Source organism: Eretmochelys imbricata, chromosome 3 (assembly GCF_965152235.1).
Source record: "Eretmochelys imbricata isolate rEreImb1 chromosome 3, rEreImb1.hap1, whole genome shotgun sequence".
NCBI lineage: Eukaryota > Metazoa > Chordata > Testudines > Cheloniidae > Eretmochelys > Eretmochelys imbricata.
Genome location: NC_135574.1, coordinates 42766638 through 42787114, shown reverse-complemented (window position 1 = coordinate 42787114; position 20477 = coordinate 42766638). Strand labels below are relative to the sequence as shown.

General features: G+C 43.8%; 1 protein-coding gene across 1 annotated transcript in view; it reads left to right on the top strand.

Annotated features, from left to right (window-relative positions):
- Positions 1–20477, top strand: part of CSMD1 (CUB and Sushi multiple domains 1) — a 1692034-nt gene that overhangs the window by 1211805 nt on the left and 459752 nt on the right. The window contains exons 19-20 of the mRNA XM_077812120.1: positions 2868–2984; positions 14615–14830. Coding sequence (XP_077668246.1) covers positions 2868–2984; positions 14615–14830 — 333 coding nt within the window. The remainder of the gene's footprint in view (positions 1–2867; positions 2985–14614; positions 14831–20477) is intronic.

The following is a 20477-nucleotide window of genomic DNA, read 5'->3' as shown; positions in this document are numbered from 1 at the left end:
CTTGTTTAGCCTAACTAAAAGAAGGTTGAGGGGAGATATGATTGTGCTCTTTAAATATATCAGAGGGATAAATAGCAGAGGGGGAAAGGAATTATTTAAGCTCAGTACCAATGTGGACACAAGAACAAATGGATATAAACTGGCCTCCAGGAAATTTAGACTAGAAATTAGACGAAGGTTTCTAACCATCAGAGGAGTGAAGTTTTGGAATAGCCTTCCAAGGGAAGCAGTGGGGGCAAAAGATCTATCTGGCTTTAAGATTAAACTCGATAAGTTTATGGAGGAGATGGTATGATGGGATAACATGGTTTTGGTCATTAAATATTCATGGTAAATAGGCCCAATGGCCTGTGATGGGATATTAGATGGGGTGGGATCTGAGTTACCCAGGAAAGAATTTTCTGTAGTATCTGGCTGATGAATCTTGCCCATATGCTCAGGGTTTAGCTGATCGCCATATTTGGGGTCGGGAAGGAATTTTCCTCCAGGGCAGATTGGAAGAGGCCCTGGAGGTTTTTCGCCTTCCTCTGCAGCATGGGGCACGGGTCACTTGCTGGAGGATTCTCTGCTCCTTGAAGTCTTTAAACTATGATTTGAGGACTTCAGTAGCACAGATATAGGTGTGAAGTTTTTTGCAGGAGTGGTGGGTGAAATTCTGAGGCCTGCGTTGTGCAGGAGGTCAGACTAGATGATCATAACGGTCCCTTCTGACCTAAATATCTATGAATCTATGGAAGAGTGGCACATTTAGGTAACAACATCAAACTGATTGCAATCAGCAAAAGGTTGCCACATCAAAGAGACTAGTGATATTGCTGGCTGAGGATTTTTCCACAAAACATTTTTAAATTGGAAAATGACAATCTGTCATAAAACTGTTCATGGAAAAGAGTCACTTTCAACAAATTACTTATTTTGAAATATTTTTTTGGTCAAAATGGCCCATTTTGTCTTTCTAAAAAAAACTGAGTTTCAGTTCAAAACTACTTTTTATTTTGAAAATTAAGTTAATTCAAGATAAAAATTTGTTTAAAAAATTTCAAAAGTGGGAGAATGAAAATAAATGTTTCAAAATGATTTAAATCAAATGTTTTTAATGACCTTATCTGAAATATTTTCAGATTTTCAGTTTGAATTTTTTGTTGAGGTTTCAACTGTTCATCCCAATTCAGGTTGGGAAATTTTTACAAACTCTCAAGAATTCTTGCAGGGTAGGAGAACTGTTTCCTGCCCAACTCTACCTACTGATGATTTCATAGACATCAGATTGCAACTTCAGGTAGGAAATAAACAGAAGAAAACTCTAATAGAAAATGCCATAAAACAGGGTAATGTACCTCTCCTTTGTAATATAAAGCAGAGAATAAAAAGAACCCCATGTAATGGGACCCAATAGTCAACTATCCCCCTAAATAATATAATTGAAAGTAATGCTTTATGTAGTTTTCAGCTGTGGCTCCATAGTTAAGGATGAGTTGGAATTTTGCACTTATATATAGTTTTTAGTCAGGGGGAGAGAGAATGTGTGTGCATGTGGGCACATATATAATATACCAAAACAATTTCACTGTTACCACATATTTATAAATATAAGAATGATCACTTCTTCATATCTGAACTCATTTGCCTGTTCAAATGTGGTCAGAGGTCCTCACAATTCTGGTCCATGGCACAGGTTCATAAATATATAAATTTATGTTTATTGAATTATTAAAAAACTTCAGCAACATCTCAGGATAGTGAGGAGAAGTAAAAATGGCATTTCAGCTATAATGCTACAGTGTTGTAAGCACACTATCACTGCAAGTTTATTGTACATATTCATCTAGCTACTACTATTTATCTACTACAATTAGTTCAGTTTTAACAGACAGAAAACAAAAAGCAAGCTAGTGCTTCATCATATTATTTGCTAAATATTTAGTTTATTAAAATTTTAAAATAAAGCAAGAAAGAGATAGACATCAGAGGCAACCACAGTATAATTATGAGATCAATGAGCAATTCACCTATATATAAATACAAATCTTAAATGATACTTAATGTGCCATGCAAATTTAAGAAGACCTACTTTAACAAATGTTAGTATACATGTTTTCTAGTCTAGTTTTTTGCCTTTGAGAATATTCAGCTACAAATATCTTAGTAATGATTCACATTTCTGGAAAAAGTGGAAAAATCTCCATATCTATCTTTTTTCTGCAGAACATGGAGGGAAAAGGCATATTATTTTTCTGAAAAAACTTGTAAAAGTTTTAATGTGATGCAAACTGCCTGAAGTACTCTTCCCTTTAAATATATAATCCATTACAACTATATGTGAAAGGTTTCATACTCTGAAGTAGGTCATACTGAAGATAAGTTCCATCCTATTCCTCATTGGTTCATATCACAGTATGGTGCACCTGTTGTTTGGTATTCTTGTGTGTTTTTGTTACTTTACTCCACCTATATTAAAAGATAACAGTTACCACATTTGTTACCCTACAGTACAGTATTTATCCTTGTCCTTATCACTCTTCTACTTAACTGTGCTCTCTAAAATGTAAAACCTATATTTTCAATTTGTATTTTCCTACAATCCATTCTATGCCCAAACACCCATGCTAAGACACCTCTTCCAGAAGGGTTACCAAGGAAACCAGCCACTCTCTGGTAACTCTGTGTCTTAATGCAAGCATGCATGTATTACATCTGCTGATATTCTAATGTGCATTGAGAAGTAACTATCTTAAAATAAATCATAATTTGTCTCCCGGTCACTGTACTGATAAATGTATCAAGGAAAAATGACCAATAGCAGTATCTGAGTTTTAGTCTCTGTAGCAGAGTGCCCAATAATGACATTCTCTTTCTTTCTTATTAAGCTCTGTGTGGTGGCTATATTCATGGGAAGAGTGGAACCATTCTGTCGCCGGGTTTTCCTGATTTTTATCCAAACTCTTTAAACTGCACTTGGACTATTGAAGTGTCACATGGCAAGGGTAAGAATATAATACGAATTGGAAATGTACAGAACAATATATCACTAAAAAAATTGCTTCAGACAGAATTAAATTGATTTTTTTTAATCTGTGGAAAAAGGAAATCTGTAATTAATTTCCCCAAATAAATACTTTTAGATGTGGTAATGACCTTACTTTTTTTGTGTTAAAACTTTTGAAAAGGGGGATAAAAACGTTTCCTTTTAAGAGTGACAGACCTGAAACACACTAGTGGTACTAGCCTTGTCAGATATTTGTGGTTTATGAATGTTATCATTTATTTTGAAGGAAGATAGAGATGCAGCAGGAAGAGGAAAGAGATTAAAATAACATCAGTGGCTAATTAAGAGTACAATTAAAATATACATTTTGGGTCAAGTGTAGCAAGGGCTTAAAGTCAAATTGATGGCATTTCTCTGTTTGTAACTTTTTAAATTGATACTGGGAGCCAAAGATATCAGGGAGAAATCCATGTCTGGCGGAGCTAAGTACAATAAGAAGAAAAAAGTTAAATGTGTGAGGAACAAAAGAAATCCTAGTGATGGTATGTGCCCATTACTAGAGGGAGAGGGTAAAACCATTAATAATGATGCAGAAAAGGCAGAAGTTTCCGAGACCTATTTCTGTTTTTTATTTGGAAAGAAGGAAGATGAAGTATTCATATCACATGAGGAAGTTGAAGAACCTTTCAATATATTTGTAATTAAAGAGGTCATTAAACAACATTTACAGGACAGAAATATTTTAAAATCAGCAGGCTGGATAACTTTACCCTAAACGTCCTAGCAGATTTGGCCCACCCATGTTCATTTTTAATATGTGTTTGAAGACTAGGTAACTATAGTCCAGTTCTTCTTCTAGTGCTTGCTTATGTTGATTCCAGGTAGGTACGTGTGCACCACATGCACAGTTGTTGGAAGGTTTTTCCCCTAGCAATACCTGTTGGGATGGCTGTGGAGCCCCCTGAAGTCGCGCCTTCATGACGGTGTATATAGGTCCCCACCAACCTACTGCCTCTTCAGTTCTTTCTTACTGCCCATGACAGTCTTTGGAACTGCTTTCTTCTCTCTTGCTACAGTAAGCAATCCCCCAGTGGACTTTCTCTTTGTACCTGTAAATAGTTAACTTAGTGTTGGTTAGTGTTTCAAGTAGTTTTATAATTAGTTAGATAAGTCCCTCCCAAGGACTGGGGCATGCCCTCAGTCTCAAGGGTTCAAACCATGCAGGTCCTGCCAGAAGTCTATGCCCCAGGGCAACCCAAATGACTCTTGCTTAAAGTGCTTGGGGGAAACCCACCGGACAGACAGTTGTAAGATATGGAAAGGCTTCCACCGATGATCCAAAAAGAAGAGGGAGTTTAGGTTAAAGCTACTCTTCATGGAGTCAGCTATCCATCCCCAGCTTGCACAGCTCGCATAGGACCCGAAACCCAACACTTAGTTGTGAAGCGTACCAGCCTCGCTGAGAGAGGCTGAAGCACTGAAAAAGGACTGTGGGTTTAGAGACCCTCAGCACCACCACTCCCTGGCACCAAAGACCTCCAGATACCGGCACCACTCACATTCTCCAGTGCTGCACAAGAAGCAGAAGAGAGCTGAGAGGGAGTGTTCACCCACAGTTAGAGCAGTGGAATGCGAAAGCACTAGCGGAGCGTGTCCCGTGCTGGGACACTCAGCCCGTGCTCCAGCTAAACTGCCAGCATTGACTCCAGCCTTGCAGAGAGGTCAGTCGAGTCCGGTATTGGTGGATTCCCCCACATGGGAGAGCCCCGTGGAGAATCTGGATCTTCCATCTACTCTGGACATGTTTGAGCCGGCCAGGGACCCCATAGCTATGACAGCTCTGCAGTCCCCGACATTGGCACTGCAGAGCAGCAATGTCCCTTCCAAGGGTAAATTGACCATGATGCAGCACTGGTCACCCTCCCCTCAACACTCCTGTCTGACACTGCCGCGTTTGGCAACGCCGTGGTAATAGAGATTGCAGTTGTCTTCAGACTCAGTTGGAGTCATATGTCTCGGCACTATTCAAGGCAGGAGTACGGACAGCAGTCCCTTCTGATGCCCTGGCCACCGCAATGGCAGGTGCCAGTGCAGTGGCCCTTCTGGACCCTGTGGCCCTACCACCAAGCCCAGACGCCAGGCTCCAGATCTCTGTCAGTCGCCTCAGAAAGGTGGGCTCCTCTGACATCCTCTATTGCCCGGGAATCACCACAAGGCTCCAAGACTGGTGTCCAGGCCGGCACCGAGGCCGACGCCCAAGCTGGCACTGAGACCAGGCTGGTACCACCTCCAGCACCATGCAAGAGACATCATCTCAGGGTGAGCCTCATCCTCATCTTCCCCAGACAAGGCGGTAGTGGGCTCATCTGCCATGTTGCCAGCTATGGACAACAGAGCCTACCAGGAGCTACTCAGGAGGGTGGCACAGAACTTGGGCCTTCAGGCAGAGGAGGTATCAGAGGAGACTGACCCCTTAGTGGATATTCTGACACCCAAGGCTCCTTCAAGGGTGGCCTTACCCCTGATTAAGACCATCCAAAACACCACTAAGACCTTATGACACTTCCTCCTCTTGTCCCCTCCACAGCCAAAGGGGTGGAGAGAAAGTACTTTGTACCCTCAATAGGGTATGGGTACCTATTTACCCACCCTCATCCAGGCACACTAGTTGTGGTGACCGCAAATGAGAAAGAGAGGCAAGGACACCAGGTACCGGTGCCCAAATCTAAGGAGGCGAAGAAGCTGGACCTCTTCATCTAAAAGGTCTACTCTACTGGAGGGCTCCAGCTTTGGATTGCCAACCAGAGAGTGGTCCTCAGCTGCTACAATTTTAATTCTTGGAACCCTCTGACTAAGTTTAAAGAGTTGCTTCCAGTTGAATCCTGGTCAGAGTTTGGAGCCATCCTCAAAGAAGGTAAAGTTATAGCAAGGACCTCCTTGCAAGTCACACTGGACTCTGCAGACTTGGCAACCTGCACGATGTTGACCGCTATAGCCACTCGAAGGAGCTCTTCGCTGCAGTCTTTGGGCTTCCTGTACGAGGTCCAGCAAACAATCCAAGACTTGCCCTTCAACATAGAATCATAGAATATCAGGGTTGGAAGGGACCCCTGAAGGTCATCTAGTCCAACCCCCTGCTCGAAGCAGGAGCAATTCCCAGTTAAATCATCCCAGCCAGGGCTTTGTCAAGCCTGACCTTAAAAACTTCCAAGGAAGGAGATTCCACCACCTCCCTAGGCAACGCATTCCAGTGTTTCTAAATCTAAACCTCCCCCACTGCAACTTGAGGCCATTACTCCTCGTTCTGTCATCTGCTACTATTGAGAACAGTCTAGAGCCATCCTCTTTGGAACCCCCTTTCAGGTAGTTGAAAGCAGCTATCAAATCCCCCCTCATTCTTCTCTTCTGCAGGCTAAACAATCCCAGCTCCCTCAGCCTCTCCTCATAAGTCATGTGTTCTAGACCCCTAATCATTTTTGTTGCCCTTCGCTGGACTCTCTCCAATTTATCCACATCCTTCTTGTAGTGTGGGGCCCAAAACTGGACACAGTACTCCAGATGAGGCCTCACCAATGTCGAATAGAGGGGGACGATCACGTCCCTCAATCTGCTCGCTATGCCCCTACTTATACATCCCAAAATGCCATTGGCCTTCTTGGCAACAAGGGCACACTGCTGACTCATATGCAGCTTCTCGTCCACTGTCACCCCTAGGTCCTTTTCCGCAGAACTGCTGCCTAGCCATTCGGTCCCTAGTCTGTAGCGGTGCATTGGATTCTTCCGTCTCAGGTTTGTTCTTGGAGCAAACAGACGCTAAGCTCCACAGTCTCAAGGACTGGTGAGCAACATTAAAATCTCTGGGCCTCCCTACACCAACCACACAAAGGAAGCATTTGAAACCTCAGCCTCCACCACACTTCTACTCTGCTCATTCTAGACAGGATTACAGCAGGAAGCGGGGCACTCCATCCCTCTTTGAACCAAGGCCAGGGCTTGAGAGGCAGTCTTCAGCCCCCAAGCAAATCTTTTGAAGGTGCGCCCAGGGGCAATGCATCAGGCAAAATCCCGGGTCCTTTTCTCTGTTTAGTGAACCATCTATCCCATTTCTACCATGCCTGGGCCTGAATCACCTCGGACCAGTGGGTCTTGCTCATGGTACAATTGGGATATTCTCTCCAATTCTGCTCCCTTCCTCCCTCACACCCCTCATTCCCTGTCCCTCTTAAGGGACCTTCTCATGAGTAACTTCTCATGCAGGAGGAAGTGCTTTTAGAAGTCAGAGCGGTAGAGGAGGTCCCTCAGGAGTTCAGGGGCAAGGGGTTTTATTCCTGAAATTTCCTAATCCCAAAAGCCAAAGGTGAGCTAAGGCCAATTTTAGATCTGCGAAGCTTCAACAGATTCATGAAAAAGCTGAAGTTTTGCATGGTCTCCCTGGCTTCCATTATTCCTTCCCTGGATCCAGGGGACTGGTATGCCGACTTCGACTTGAAAGACGTGTACTTGCACATGTCAATAGTCCCATCCCACAGGCGGTTCCTCTGCTTCATGGTCAACAATACCCGTTATTAGTTTATGGTTCTCCCCTTTGGGCTATCGGTGGGTGCTCAGGTGTTCACCAAGTGCATGTTGGTTGTAGCCAGTTGACACCAAATGTGTCAAAGTCAGCTTTAACCCCCACCCAGAGGATAGAGTTCATCAGAGCTCTCCTAGACTCAGGTCAAGCCAAAGCATTCCTTCCAGAATCACATTTTCTGACCTTGTGCACCATCATAGAGGACTTACAACGATACCCTACTGCTATGGTGTGAAATTGCCTGAAGCTGCTTGGTCATATGGCCACTTGTATATATTTAATACATCATGCGAGACTTCGGTTCCAACCTCTTCAGGCCTAGCTGGCCTCAGTGTACAGGCCAAACAGAGACCAGATAGACAAAATAGTTACACTTCCTCCTCTGGTTATCGAGTCCCTCCTGTGGTGGCTCAACCCGCAAGCGGTGTGTACAGGAATTGCCTTCTCCAGGCCCCAACCCTCGTTGTCTCTAGTCACAGATGCACTGGCAGTTGGATGGGGGGTGCACTTAGGAAGACTCAGAACTCAAGGCCTCTGATCCCAGGCAGAACTTTCGCTACACATCAACATCAGAGCGCTAAGAGCAATTCGCCTTGCCTACCAAATGTTCCAAACCCATCTGGAGGGCAGGTGGCAGCAACGTTCTATATAAACAGACAGGGTGGTGCTTGCTCCTCTCCCCTATGCCAGGAAGTGTTCAAGCTGTGGGACTTCTGCATTGCCCACTCAATACATCTAGAGGCATCGTATCTTCTGGGTTCTCAGAATGAACTGGCCGATCATCTCAGCAGGTCATTTCACAATCATGAGTGGTCCCTCTGCCCGGATGTCATGAACAACATCTTCCAACAGTGGGGATTTCCCCAGATAGATTTGTTTGTGACAAAGCACAATAGGAAGTGTCACCTGTTTTGCTCCTTCCTGAATCGCAGCCCGGGCTCCCTCTCAGATGCTTTTCTCTTCCCTTGGAAGGATCACCTGCTATATGCATTCACACCCTTTCCTGCTTGTACACAAGGTCCTGATGAAGGTCAGAAGAGAGGGAGCATCAATTATCTGAATCACACCAGTGTGGCCACGCCAGCACAGTTTCACCATGTTTCTAGACCTGTTGGTGGATACACTGATAACCCTGCCCCTAGTCCAGAACTTGATCATGCAGGACCACAGCTGCCTCCAGCATCCCAATCTAGAGTCTCTCCACCTCACGGCATGGAAACTCCGTGGCTAAATCCCTTGGAGCGCGCATGCTCAGACCCTGTTAGAGAAGTTCTCCTTGGCAGCAGGAAACCAGCCACTAGGGCCACTTATTTGGCTAAGTGGAAGAGATTCTCTATTTGGTCATTACAAAAAGACATTCCATCTTTACAGTCATCGATTCCCTTTATCCTGGACTATTTACTACACCTGAAACAGCAAGGTCTGTCAGTGCCATCAATAAAGGTGCAACCGTCCGCTATCTCAGCTTTCCATCGCAGTTCAACCAGTCACTTGGTTTTTGCTAACCCCATGGTTTGCCACTTGCTCAAAGGATTAGATAGACTGTACCCACAAGTAAGACAGCCAGTCCCTGCATGGGATCTCAGCCTCATGCTCTCAAGACTGATGGGGCCTCCCTTCAAGCCCCTAGTGACATACTCTCTTCTCTGCCTTTCCTGGAAAGCAGCGTTCTTGGTGACTATAACTTCAGCCATGAGGGTGTTTGAGCTTAAGGCCTTGACTTCTGAGCCCCCATATACTGTCTTCTATAAGGACAAGGTGCAGTTGTGGCCACACCCACATTTTCTCCCAAAGGTAGTGCCGCAATTCCACATGAGCCCAGATCTATTTTTTCCAGTGTTCTTTCCTAAGGCGCACACTAGCAACAGGGAGTGAATGCTCCACTCCCTGGATGTCAGGTGAGTGTTAACATTTTACATTGAAAGAACAAAGCCATTTTGGAAATCAACACAACTCTTCATTGCGATTGCGGAGCCGATGAAGGGGCTTCCAGTTTTGTCCCAAATAATCTGTTCATGGATCACTGCCTTGGCATGCTACAACCTACCAAAGATACCTACCCCCACACTGATGGCACACTCCGCAAGGGTGCAGGCATCCTCGGTGGTATTCCTGTTGTAAGTCCCCATTCAAGACATCTTCAGAGCAATGATGTGGTCGTCAATCCACACATTTACATCATAGTACACCATTATGCAGCAGGCCAGAGACGATGCAGCATTTGGCAGAGTGGTGCTGCAGTCTGTGACCGGCTGATCTCTGACCCCTCCTTCTAGGACACGGGTGAGCAAACTTTTTTTAGCCCGAGGGCCACATCAGGGTTGCAAAACTGTATGGAGGGCCAGGTAGGGAAGGCTGTGCCTCCCCAGACAGCCTGGCCTCTGCCCCCATCTGACCCTGCCCACTTCCCGCCCCCTGACTGCCCCCCTCAGAACCCCTGACCCATCCAACCCCCCACCCCGCTCCTTGTCCCCTGATCACCCCCGCCCCTAACCGCTCCCCCCAGGATCCCACCGCCATCCAACCCCCCTTCTCCCTGTCCCCTAATTGCCCTGACCCCTATCCACCCCCCCCACCCCACGACAGGCCCACTGGGACTCCCACACCTATCCAACCGCCCCTGTTCCCCATCCCCTAACCGCCCCCCCCCCCCGAACCTCCACCCTATCCAAATGCCCCCTGCTCCCTGTCCCCTGACTGCCCCCGGGACCCCCTGCCCCTTATCCAATCCCCTGCCCCCCTTACCATCCCGCTCAGAGCTGCATGTCTGGCAGCTGCGCCGCCTGGCCAGAGCCAGACACACTGTTGCATTGCCCTGCAGGAGCGCGAAGCCCCGCCACCCAGAATGCTGCCCATGCAGCAGCGTAGCTGCAAGGGAGGGAAGGGCAGCAGGGCAGGGGCCAGGGGCTAGCCTCTCTGGCCGGGAGCTCAAGGGCCAGGCAGGATGGTCCCATGGGCCGGATGTGGCCCGCGGGCCGTAGTTTGCCCACCTCTTTTCTAGAAGATGCTTGGGAGTCACCTACTTGGAACTGACATGTGCAAGCACTTGAAGAAAAAACAGTTACCTACTTTCTCGTAACTGTTCTTTGAGATGTGTTGCTCCTGTCCATTCCAAGACTCACCCACCTGCCCCTCTGCTGGAGTATCCAGCAAGAAGGAACTGAAGAGGCAGTGAGTATATAGGGACTTATATTCACCGCCATGAAGGTGCAACCCCAGAGAGCTCCACAGCCGACCCGATAGTTACTGCTAGGGGGAAAACCCTCCAACAACTGTGTATGTGGCACGCACACACCTACTTGGAATGGACACAAGCAACACATCTCGAAGAACAACAGTTAAAGGAATGTAGGTAACCGTTTTTTAGCTTGACATCACTCTTCAGGCAACATAATGGAAACACTGATATAGAATTCAATTGATACATATATTCCTATCCTTTAATTCTTTAATGTCTGTCAACAGGATTTTATATTAAATAGGTATTTTTAAGCAAACCTGATTTCTTTCTTTGAGATTACAAGTTTGGTTGATGAAAGCAACTGCATTGATATACTAAGGTTTTGTAAGGCATTCTACTTAGTACTGCATGATATTTCAATTAAAATATTAGCACTTTACAATATCAATAAAGCATACATAAAATGTTTCTATTATAGGCTAACTGAGAGATCTCAAAAAGTGGTTGTCAATGGGGAACTGTCATCAAATGTTTAGTGGGGTTCTACAGGGATCAGTACTAGGCCAGACACTATTCCACATTTTCATCAATGATCTGGAAATAAATATAAAATCACAGCTGATAAAATTTCTGGATGACACAAAGATTTGTGTTGTGGAAAATAATTGGAAAGCAGGACAGTCATACAGAGCCATCTTGATTGCTTTGTAAGCTGGGCCCATTCCAACAACATATTTTTCTAATACAGCCCAATGAAAAGTTAAACATCCAGGTACAAGGAATGTAGGCTGTATCTACAGAATAGGGGACTGTATCCTGGAAAGCAGTCACTCTGAAAAGGATTTAGGGGGGATTTAGTAGACAGGCAACTCAACATGAACTTCTAGTGTGATGCTGGGGGAAAAAAGGGCTAATGCAATCTTTGGGATAAACAGGGAGTAGGAGCTCGGAGGTGATTTTACCTTTGTATATGGCATTGTTGAGACCAGTCCTGGAAGACCAAGTCCAGTTCTGGTGTCCATATTTTTAAAAAGATGCTGTAAAATTGGAGCAGGTGCAGAAAAGAGCCACAAAAATTATTCAAGGAGAAAATGTCTTACAGTGACAGACTTGATCTCAGCTGTGTAGCCTATCAAAAGAAGACTGAGAGGTGACTTCTTAGTAGAGCTATTCAGAACCTTTTTGTCAAACTATCCTGTTTTGTCAAAGCTGTATCAGTTTCCACAAATCTTTTGTTGTGAGGAGAAGGGGAAAGAAAGAGAAGCAGACACAGAAATGCTGACACTTTCTCTATAACCCTGGGGTTAGGGTGCTGGTTTGTGATGTAGAAAACCCAAGTTTAAATTATTAAAAAGAGCAATTTTTAATTGGCATAAAAATAAATGCATTAGTTGCTATTTAAATAAATAAATACCAAACCAGTAAAGCCATAAACTGTTGGGGAGCGGGTTTGTGCTAATTCACATTAGTCTTCAACTGAATAACAACTCTTCTAGGTGAATTATAGACACTTTTATCAATAAGAGGCCTCCCTTGGAGATAATTCCATAATTGAATATTTGAACTAACCTGTTAAAGTTGATATCATTTCAGAGTAGCTTTCTGATTTTATTTCCCTCATACTGAGCATCAGAAAGGATTTTTTGTGTTTCAAACTAATTCAAGACTATAAATTTTGCAAACATTTGTAAAACACTGAAGTGGGGAGATAATTGTCCCAACAGTAGTACAGACTCTGCAGTAAATTTTTTTTAAAGTGGATAGACTATGATCATAACACAATGTCAGCAATTGACTCTTTAGGCCAGAAATGGAAGGACTGACTTCAATAATGAAATATTTTTATTTCTAGGTTATGGGGGGATATCTGGGTAGTCTAGTAAATTGGAAGTTGGCCTCACATAGTGCTAATGACAGCCTTACTGTAAAGAGAAGAGACATCAGTCCCTAACCATTACAGTAATTATTCCAAAAAGGCACTCTTTCAGCATTTCCTTTTCCCTTCCCTCCCTCCACAAAACCTAACAAATTGCATCCAAGGAGTTGAGAGGATGATCACTGCAGGCAAGCACCTTGAGCTTAAGTATAGATTTAAGGATAAAGGGCTATTAGGGAAATGAATACCCTTTTGGTATGTGTAGTGGTAGGAATGCCAGGGTTAGAGATCTTGATTCAGATTTCATGGAGCCACTAAACCAGTAAGGGTTTCAGAATGACCAAGTACAGAACATTCGTTTAGCATTTGACAACCTTGAAAATCCTTAAATCAACCGACCCGCCTGAACAAATTGATCGTATTTATGGATATCCTTTGGACATAGAGCATATGGGTGCACTCATCAGACATGCACTCAGATACCTGTATTCAACCATATTGTATTCATGCAGTTACACATGAATACCCTGTGTACATGAAATAATAATGCTTTGTACACCCTATGTATATGGCTTCCGCTTTTCGAAATGTTGTACATAAATTAACAATTAATTCTTACAATTTTCCTGTGAGTTAAGTAATATTATTATTTCTGTTGTACAAATGGGGAAAATGAATCCCAGGGAAGTTATGTGAGTTGCCCACAAAAACAAGCAAGCTAGTGGCAGAACTTGAATTAATATCAGTTCATAGCTCCCGTCTAGTGCTCTGCCAACTAGACCACAAGCTCTTTTTCCAAATACAACAATATCCACCAACTGCACCCACACATATATATTCTATAGTTTTCTAGTATGTGCATTTCTGAAATATTATTTGTTTTTCTATTGTATATAGGCTTTCTGAAAATCTGTCTTTAAACATGTCGTTAAAGGTTTTTCCTTCCATATTTCTTGAAGGTTTTCAGTCTGTATCACCTGTGTGTAAAGTGAATAACCGCATCTCACCTGAAGCAGGAGGGACATTGTCTGGGCTTGCTAGAGGAGGGGTAGCAATGCTTTATGGGTTGAGGGGGGCAAATATATCAGAAGCTGCTGCAAAAGGGTGGGTGGCGGTCAGCCTGGTGACACTGACTCATCCCCTGAGAATGTAAGTGTGGAAGGTTTTAAAAGTGTCAAGCATGGGCATTAAAAGTCCTTTCTCAATGCAACGCCCTCTCTCCCTCCTCTCGAGGTGCTAATATCAGGTTGGGTTCGGACCTGATATGGATATTGCACTGGTCTCTCCTTTTTAGGGGTCTGAGAAGGTGTCAGGGAGGACCTGTTATAGTGAGGAGAAAATGGGGTTAAGTTATTTTTCCCCATTTTTTCCCTCACTACTATAATGGCTTCAGTGGAGTGGGGGTTTTTTCGCCTTCCCCAGAGCAGATGTCAGGGAGGACCTGTTATAGTGAGGAGAAAATGGAGTTAAGTTATATGTTGCAACTCATTTTGTAAGCGTGGGGTAGATGTCAAGTGCAGTTACTCCATAGGGAAGGCATCCAGTGACCAGATAAATGGCCTGGTGAAGGACTTAAAAAGGAGGTGCTGGTTAAAGGAACAGAATGGGGGGAAGGTTTGGGGGCTCCTATGATTGGTACCCTTTCTTATAGCCCACCTGAACCATCCTAAGAGGGGAGGGTGGATGGTAAGGTCCAAGCCATGGGTTGGTTGGGGAACCTGGATGGAAAATAAAGGGGGGCTGGTGGAAGCCACAAGCATATATTTGAATGAACATGGAGTTGCCTTTACTGTACACTTCTATCTGCTGGGTAGTCCCAGACATCTAATAATAAAGTTGTGGCCTCATTAAATCCATGTCAAGTATATCTTGTCCTTCTTTTGGTATAGGGAGACAAAGAAAACTAGCTCAGCTGCAGCAGCAAATAACTACCCTACATTCCAATTCTATACCTTAACTTTTAACACTCCCTCATCTTTTTTTTTCTTCTTCTTCCAGGAGTACAGTTGGTCTTTCACACCTTTCACCTTGAGAGTTCTCATGACTATTTGCTCATCACTGAAGATGGCAGCTTCACAGAACCAGTGGCCAGATTAACTGGCTCAGTGTTACCCGCTACAATTAAAGCTGGCCTCTTTGGAAACTTCACTGCACAGCTTCGATTTATATCTGACTTTTCAATCTCCTATGAAGGTTTCAATGTAACATTTTCAGGTAAAGAATTCAGGACTAACAAATGGTTTGAAAATATCTTCAATCGTTTTTCATTTTAGTCAGAACAAATGTTACTAAATAGCAATAAAAAGAAGTTGTTTCAGGTGTTTATAAATCCTGGTTTCCAAAATAGGAGAGAGAACAACAATGAATAAATTACCTCAAAATTAGCAAGTGTAAAGAAGGCTAACAGACTCAGAGGGGGAGATGACTTCATTGGTGAAGAGGAGGCTGTTTGAGATGTGACCTGCTCCAGTGAACACCTAGCGCTACAGGAGTAAGGATAAACTCTCTCTTGGCCAGACAAATAAAACTGGTGAGAAACGGAGAGAAAGGGTGCAGCTGAGGGATAGAACCATCACTGGCAGAGATGTAAAGCAGGGGATAAATGTGTGAGCAATAAACGGAAGAAAGTATGTCAGAAAGGTAACAGCAACAGGTGGGAGTAATGGAGCAGACCCTCATGCCAATTCTGGGATTGGTATCCATGTATTAACTATCCATGACAGTACTCCAATCATGTGAGTTATCCCACCAAGTCTCTGTTATTCCAATCACGTCATAATTCCTTGACTTCACTGTTAGAGAGCTTATTCCTTCACTCTCCCACTTCCCTGGTCCTTCTCACATGAACAGAGAGCAACAATACCCGAAGTCCGAAGGTGCAAACAATTCGATGTTTATTGGGGTGAACTTCCAGCAAGCTTAAATACAAGTTCCTTTTCCTTATTTCCGAATCCCAACTTACTTCCTGTTTGCCCCTAATTTATATAGTAATATTCTTAGCTATACCTTAACCAATCATTCTACTAAAATTTAACTAACCAATCCTAACATATTGTAACATGATTATGTAACCAATTATATCCTACCACCTTAATTAGTTTACACCCAGCAAAATTAATTATACAGCAGACAGGAACAATCACAGAACCAGACAGAGATTATACAGACAAACAATAGCAAAGTGGGAACTATAATGGCAAGACAATACAGAAGTGAGGATTTCACATCCCAGTATTGATAAGTGAGTTCTTGCCAGACAGGATGCTATCAAACTAAGTTTTCTTTTACATTTTCTAGGCACTTCCCTTTCTCTGGAGCTGATAGGCACTATCAGGACAGGATTGTATTCCTAACAGCCCAATAGCACCTTCTTTCCATGTGACTACTTTGGAATGTGAGGATGTGACCCGTCGCTTTCCAGCTTATGGCTGCCTCTGTCGCTTAGCCAAAGGCCTTAGCCTAAGAACAGGGCCCCAGACTGTCACAGTAAGAGAAGGACCTTACATTGGCAGACAGTGATTTTGATTTTTTCTTTTATACCTCTAACTAGCCAAGTGATAAAAATATGCCTAAATTCTTAAAGTACAGGCCTTTACAGACGGGCCTGAATATCTATATCCTAACAATCACCAGGACCTCCAGTTCTCCCTGCTTGTTTCCAAGGCTTTGTGCATTCGCATATAAGCACTTGAGATAACCTGCTGATCGCCCCTCATTCTCAGTATGAGGCAGGAGCCCTCCCCTCACAGACATTCCTGCCTGTGCTTCCTCCCGGTATTCCGCTTTCCCACTTACCTCAGGGCTTTGGTCTCCTTCCCCCGGTGAACCTAGTTTAAAGCCCTCCTCACTAGGTTAGCCAGCCTGCTTGCAAAGATGCTCTTCCCTCTCTTCGTAAGGTGGAGTCCGTCTCTGCCCAGCACTCCTCCTTCATGGAACACCATCCCATGGTCAAAGAATCCAAAGCCTTCTCTCTGACACCACCTGCGTAGCCATTCGTTGACTTCCACTATTCGATGGTCCCTACCCAGGCCTTTTCCTTCCACGGGGTGGATGGACGAGAACACCACCTGCGCCTCAAACTTCTTTATCCTTCTTCCCAGAGCCACGTAGTCCGCAGTGATCCGCTCAAGGTCATTCTTGGCAGTATCATTGGTGCCCACGTGGAGAAGCAGGAAGGGGTAGCGATCCGAGGGCTTGATGAGTCTACAGAGGGACCTAGACAAATTGGAGGATTGGGCCAAAAGAAATCTGATGAGGTTCAATAAGGATAAGTGCAGGGTCCTGCACTTAGGACGGAAGAACCCAATGCACAGCTACAGACTAGGGACCGAATGGCTAGGCAGCAGTTCTGCGGAAAAGGACCTAGGGGTGACAGTGGACGAGAAGCTGGATATGAGCCAGCAGTGTGCCCTTGTTGCCAAGAAGGCCAATGGCATTTTGGGATGTATAAGTAGGGGCATAGCGAGCAGATCGAGGGACGTGATCGTCCCCCTCTATTCGACATTGGTGAGGCCTCATCTGGAGTACTGTGTCCAGTTTTGGGCCCCACACTACAAGAAGGATGTGGATAAATTGGAGAGAGTCCAGCGAAGGGCAACAAAAATGATTAGGGGTCTGGAACACATGAGTTATAAGGAGAGGCTGAGGGAACTGGGATTGTTTAGTCTGCAGAAGAGAAGAATGAGGGGGGATTTGATAGCTGCTTTCAACTACCTGAGAGGTAGTTCCAGAGAGGATGGTTCAAGACTATTCTCAGTGATGGAAGAGGACAGGACAGGAGTAATGGTCTCAAGTTGCAGTGGGGGAGGTTTAGGTTGGATATTAGGAAAAAAATTTTCACTAGGAGGATGGTGAAACACTGGAATGCGTTGCCTAGGGAGGTGGTGGAATCTCCTTCCTTAGATGTTTTTAAGGTCAGGCTTGACAAAGCCCTGGCTGGGATGATTTAATTGGGTATGGGTCCTGCTTTTGAGCAGGGGTTTGGACTAGATGACCTCCTGAGGTCCCTTCCAACCCTGATATTCTATGATTCTATGATTCTATGATTCTATTATGTAAAAATAAAAAAGAATGTTTGAATTATCAGGCTTTAATGTATCTAGAAGTTCTGGTAATTATATCAACTAATATTTGAGTGGAATTTAAACCCCATAAGTCACAGTTGCTTATATTTACTCTGTATTGATGTAACAAGAGTGCACAGATGGAACGGATAAATTCTTCAATATTTTTCGGTGCCAATTCCCACTTCTGGGATGTATAAACCCGTAGAGCTGCATGCTGTTTACCCCTCTAGAAAGCAGTGCTTGTTTAATCTGCTAGTTCTCCCTTCTTGGATCTGAATATTTAGTGACAGGGGAGCTACTGCCCCAAATATTCTTGATTATTTTTCAAATGTAACAAGCTGACGAGCTAGAGATTATGCCTTTCCTTCTCTGATTTACAACAGAGTCATATGCACCTTGCTGTTTTCAAATAAAATATAGTGACTGGATTTCTTGTTCAAAAGACTTGTTGGTTACAGCAGCAGCAATAGCTTTACTTGTCAGGTGACTGATTTCACCCATTGCAGATACTCTGCATTAATCAAGCGAGAGGTTAGCGGTGGTAAGATGTTGTAATGTGTATCGAACTATTTACGTGATCGATCAATCTATTTTTAAATAATTCACAAAAGGAACTTGAAGATAAATACACAAAATAAGGTTCTTGGGTAATGGTTTTATGAAATCTCAAGTGTTTCTCACTCACAAAAAGGGCTCGTATCTTCTCTTCAGCCAATACACCAGAATTAGATAGGTAGCAATAATATCATAAATATGCATTTTAGAGGACAAACGACGGAGTTTAAGAATACTATTTCCTCACTTTCAGGCAAGTAAAATGTACTTCTGCAAAGTGAGAATTGTTTACTGAAAAGAGAACAGTTCAAACTGAATGAGCTGAGACAGCAGTTTTCTCCAGCATCACTAAAAACTGAACTGACAGAGGTGATGGAAGTCTAGAACACAAATAGAAAATGATGTATTAAGCATGCAAAGCAATCACTTTTGCAGTTTTGATCTGCCACATGTGAGCTGTTTTGCTGTATTCTACTTTCAAAAGCATTTTTTTCTTTGACTAGAAAGTGACTGTACTGCTAAGTTTATTTTTCAGTTCCTCTCTAGGGGAAAAAATGTCCTGGAGGGGTTATTTTGACTTCCCATTGAACTTAACTTTTAAAAATTGCAATTTCAGTATGCAGTAAGTAAGTATGCAGGTTGCAGAGATAAATTAATATGTGCAATATAAATGACTAGTAAAACTGGAAATATGAATGTTTTATGTACACTGTTGCACATGCAAATAGGCAAAATGTACAAGCAAAATATCATCTGATCTTTATAACAATCAGGAAATAGATTTTGTTTATGCTGCACAATATCACTCTTGCTAATTATGACTATATATTTCTCCCCCATTTGCATCTTCATTGGTGCTGTCCAGTCATAGGCACCGACTTCCCCTCTGTCCGGTGCGTGCTTGACCCTGGCCCCTGGCCCCACCTCTTCCCATCCCTGCCCCACCCTCGCCCTAGCCCCATTCCACCCCTTCCCCAAAGTCTCCACCCCACCCTGCCTTTTCTCACCCCAGCCACACCCCCTTCGAGCCTCATTCCACCCCCTTTCCCCCAAGTCCCCGCCCCTTCCCCACCTGTTCTCCGTTTCCTCCCATGAGTGTTCTGGGTACCCGCTCCTTCCCCTCCCTCCCGGAAAGTCCTAAGCACTGCCAAACAGCTGTTAGGCGGCAGGGTGGAGGGGCTGGGGGGGCAGTACGCTCAGGAGGGAGAAGGAGGTGAGGAGTGGGGAGCTTGGCTGCCGGTGGATGTGGTGCATCCACTAATTTTTCCCCGGAGTCGGTGCCTATGTGTCCAATTGGCATGTAAATCTATTCTTTCCCCCTGGAAAACAATAAGTATTTAAGGCGATATCCCCATTGTTATTTGGTAGCATCTTTCACCCACTGTGCAATGACAATGAACAGATGCATTCCCAAGGTGGGAGAAAGTGGAGGATTAAGCTACGTCAACACTAGCACTTTTGTCGGTAAAACTTTTGTCTGTCAGGGCTGTGAAAAAACAGCCCCCCCCCAACAAAAGTTTCACTGACAAAAGCGTCAGTGTGGACAGCGTTATGTCGTTGGGAGATGCTCTCCTGCTGACGTAGCTACTGCCGCTCATTATGGGTAGTTTAATTATGCTGGCAGGAGAGCTCTCCACTGCCGGTACAGAGCAGCTACATGAGAGACCTTACACTGGCACAGCTGCAGTGGTACAACTATGCCGCTGCAAGGTCCATAGTGTAGACATAGCCTTTGGCCTAAAGTCTCTTCTTTTTCTCTGTAAATCTATCAGTCCTCAGTTAGGAGGTAGGTGGGGACACAATTCAAAAACAACACCAAAAAATAAAAGAATACAGAAGTTCTCTTCCTTGAGTAATTTAAAATTGAGCATGGCAAAACAAGAACTGTCATCTCAAAGAACTGTGTTTCAAACACATTAAATTAATGACACAAAATAGAGTTCATGGAACATCTATGACACATGCATCACAAACTGACTGAGTTGAGTGGTTTATTTCTTTCACTCTTATTCTGATCACAGAGGAGACAAATAAAATACACAGAATAATGGGAGGTATAAAGAAAGTCAGTTAAGTACCCCTATTTACCTTTTCCTGGAATACAAGAATAAGGGAACATCCAATTAATTAAAAGAAAGGAAATTTAAAACTAAAAATTCTTAAATTACATAACACTAATTCACTTGTAGAACTCATTGCTACGAGGCATTATTGAGAAAAATAAGTAGATTTCAGAATAG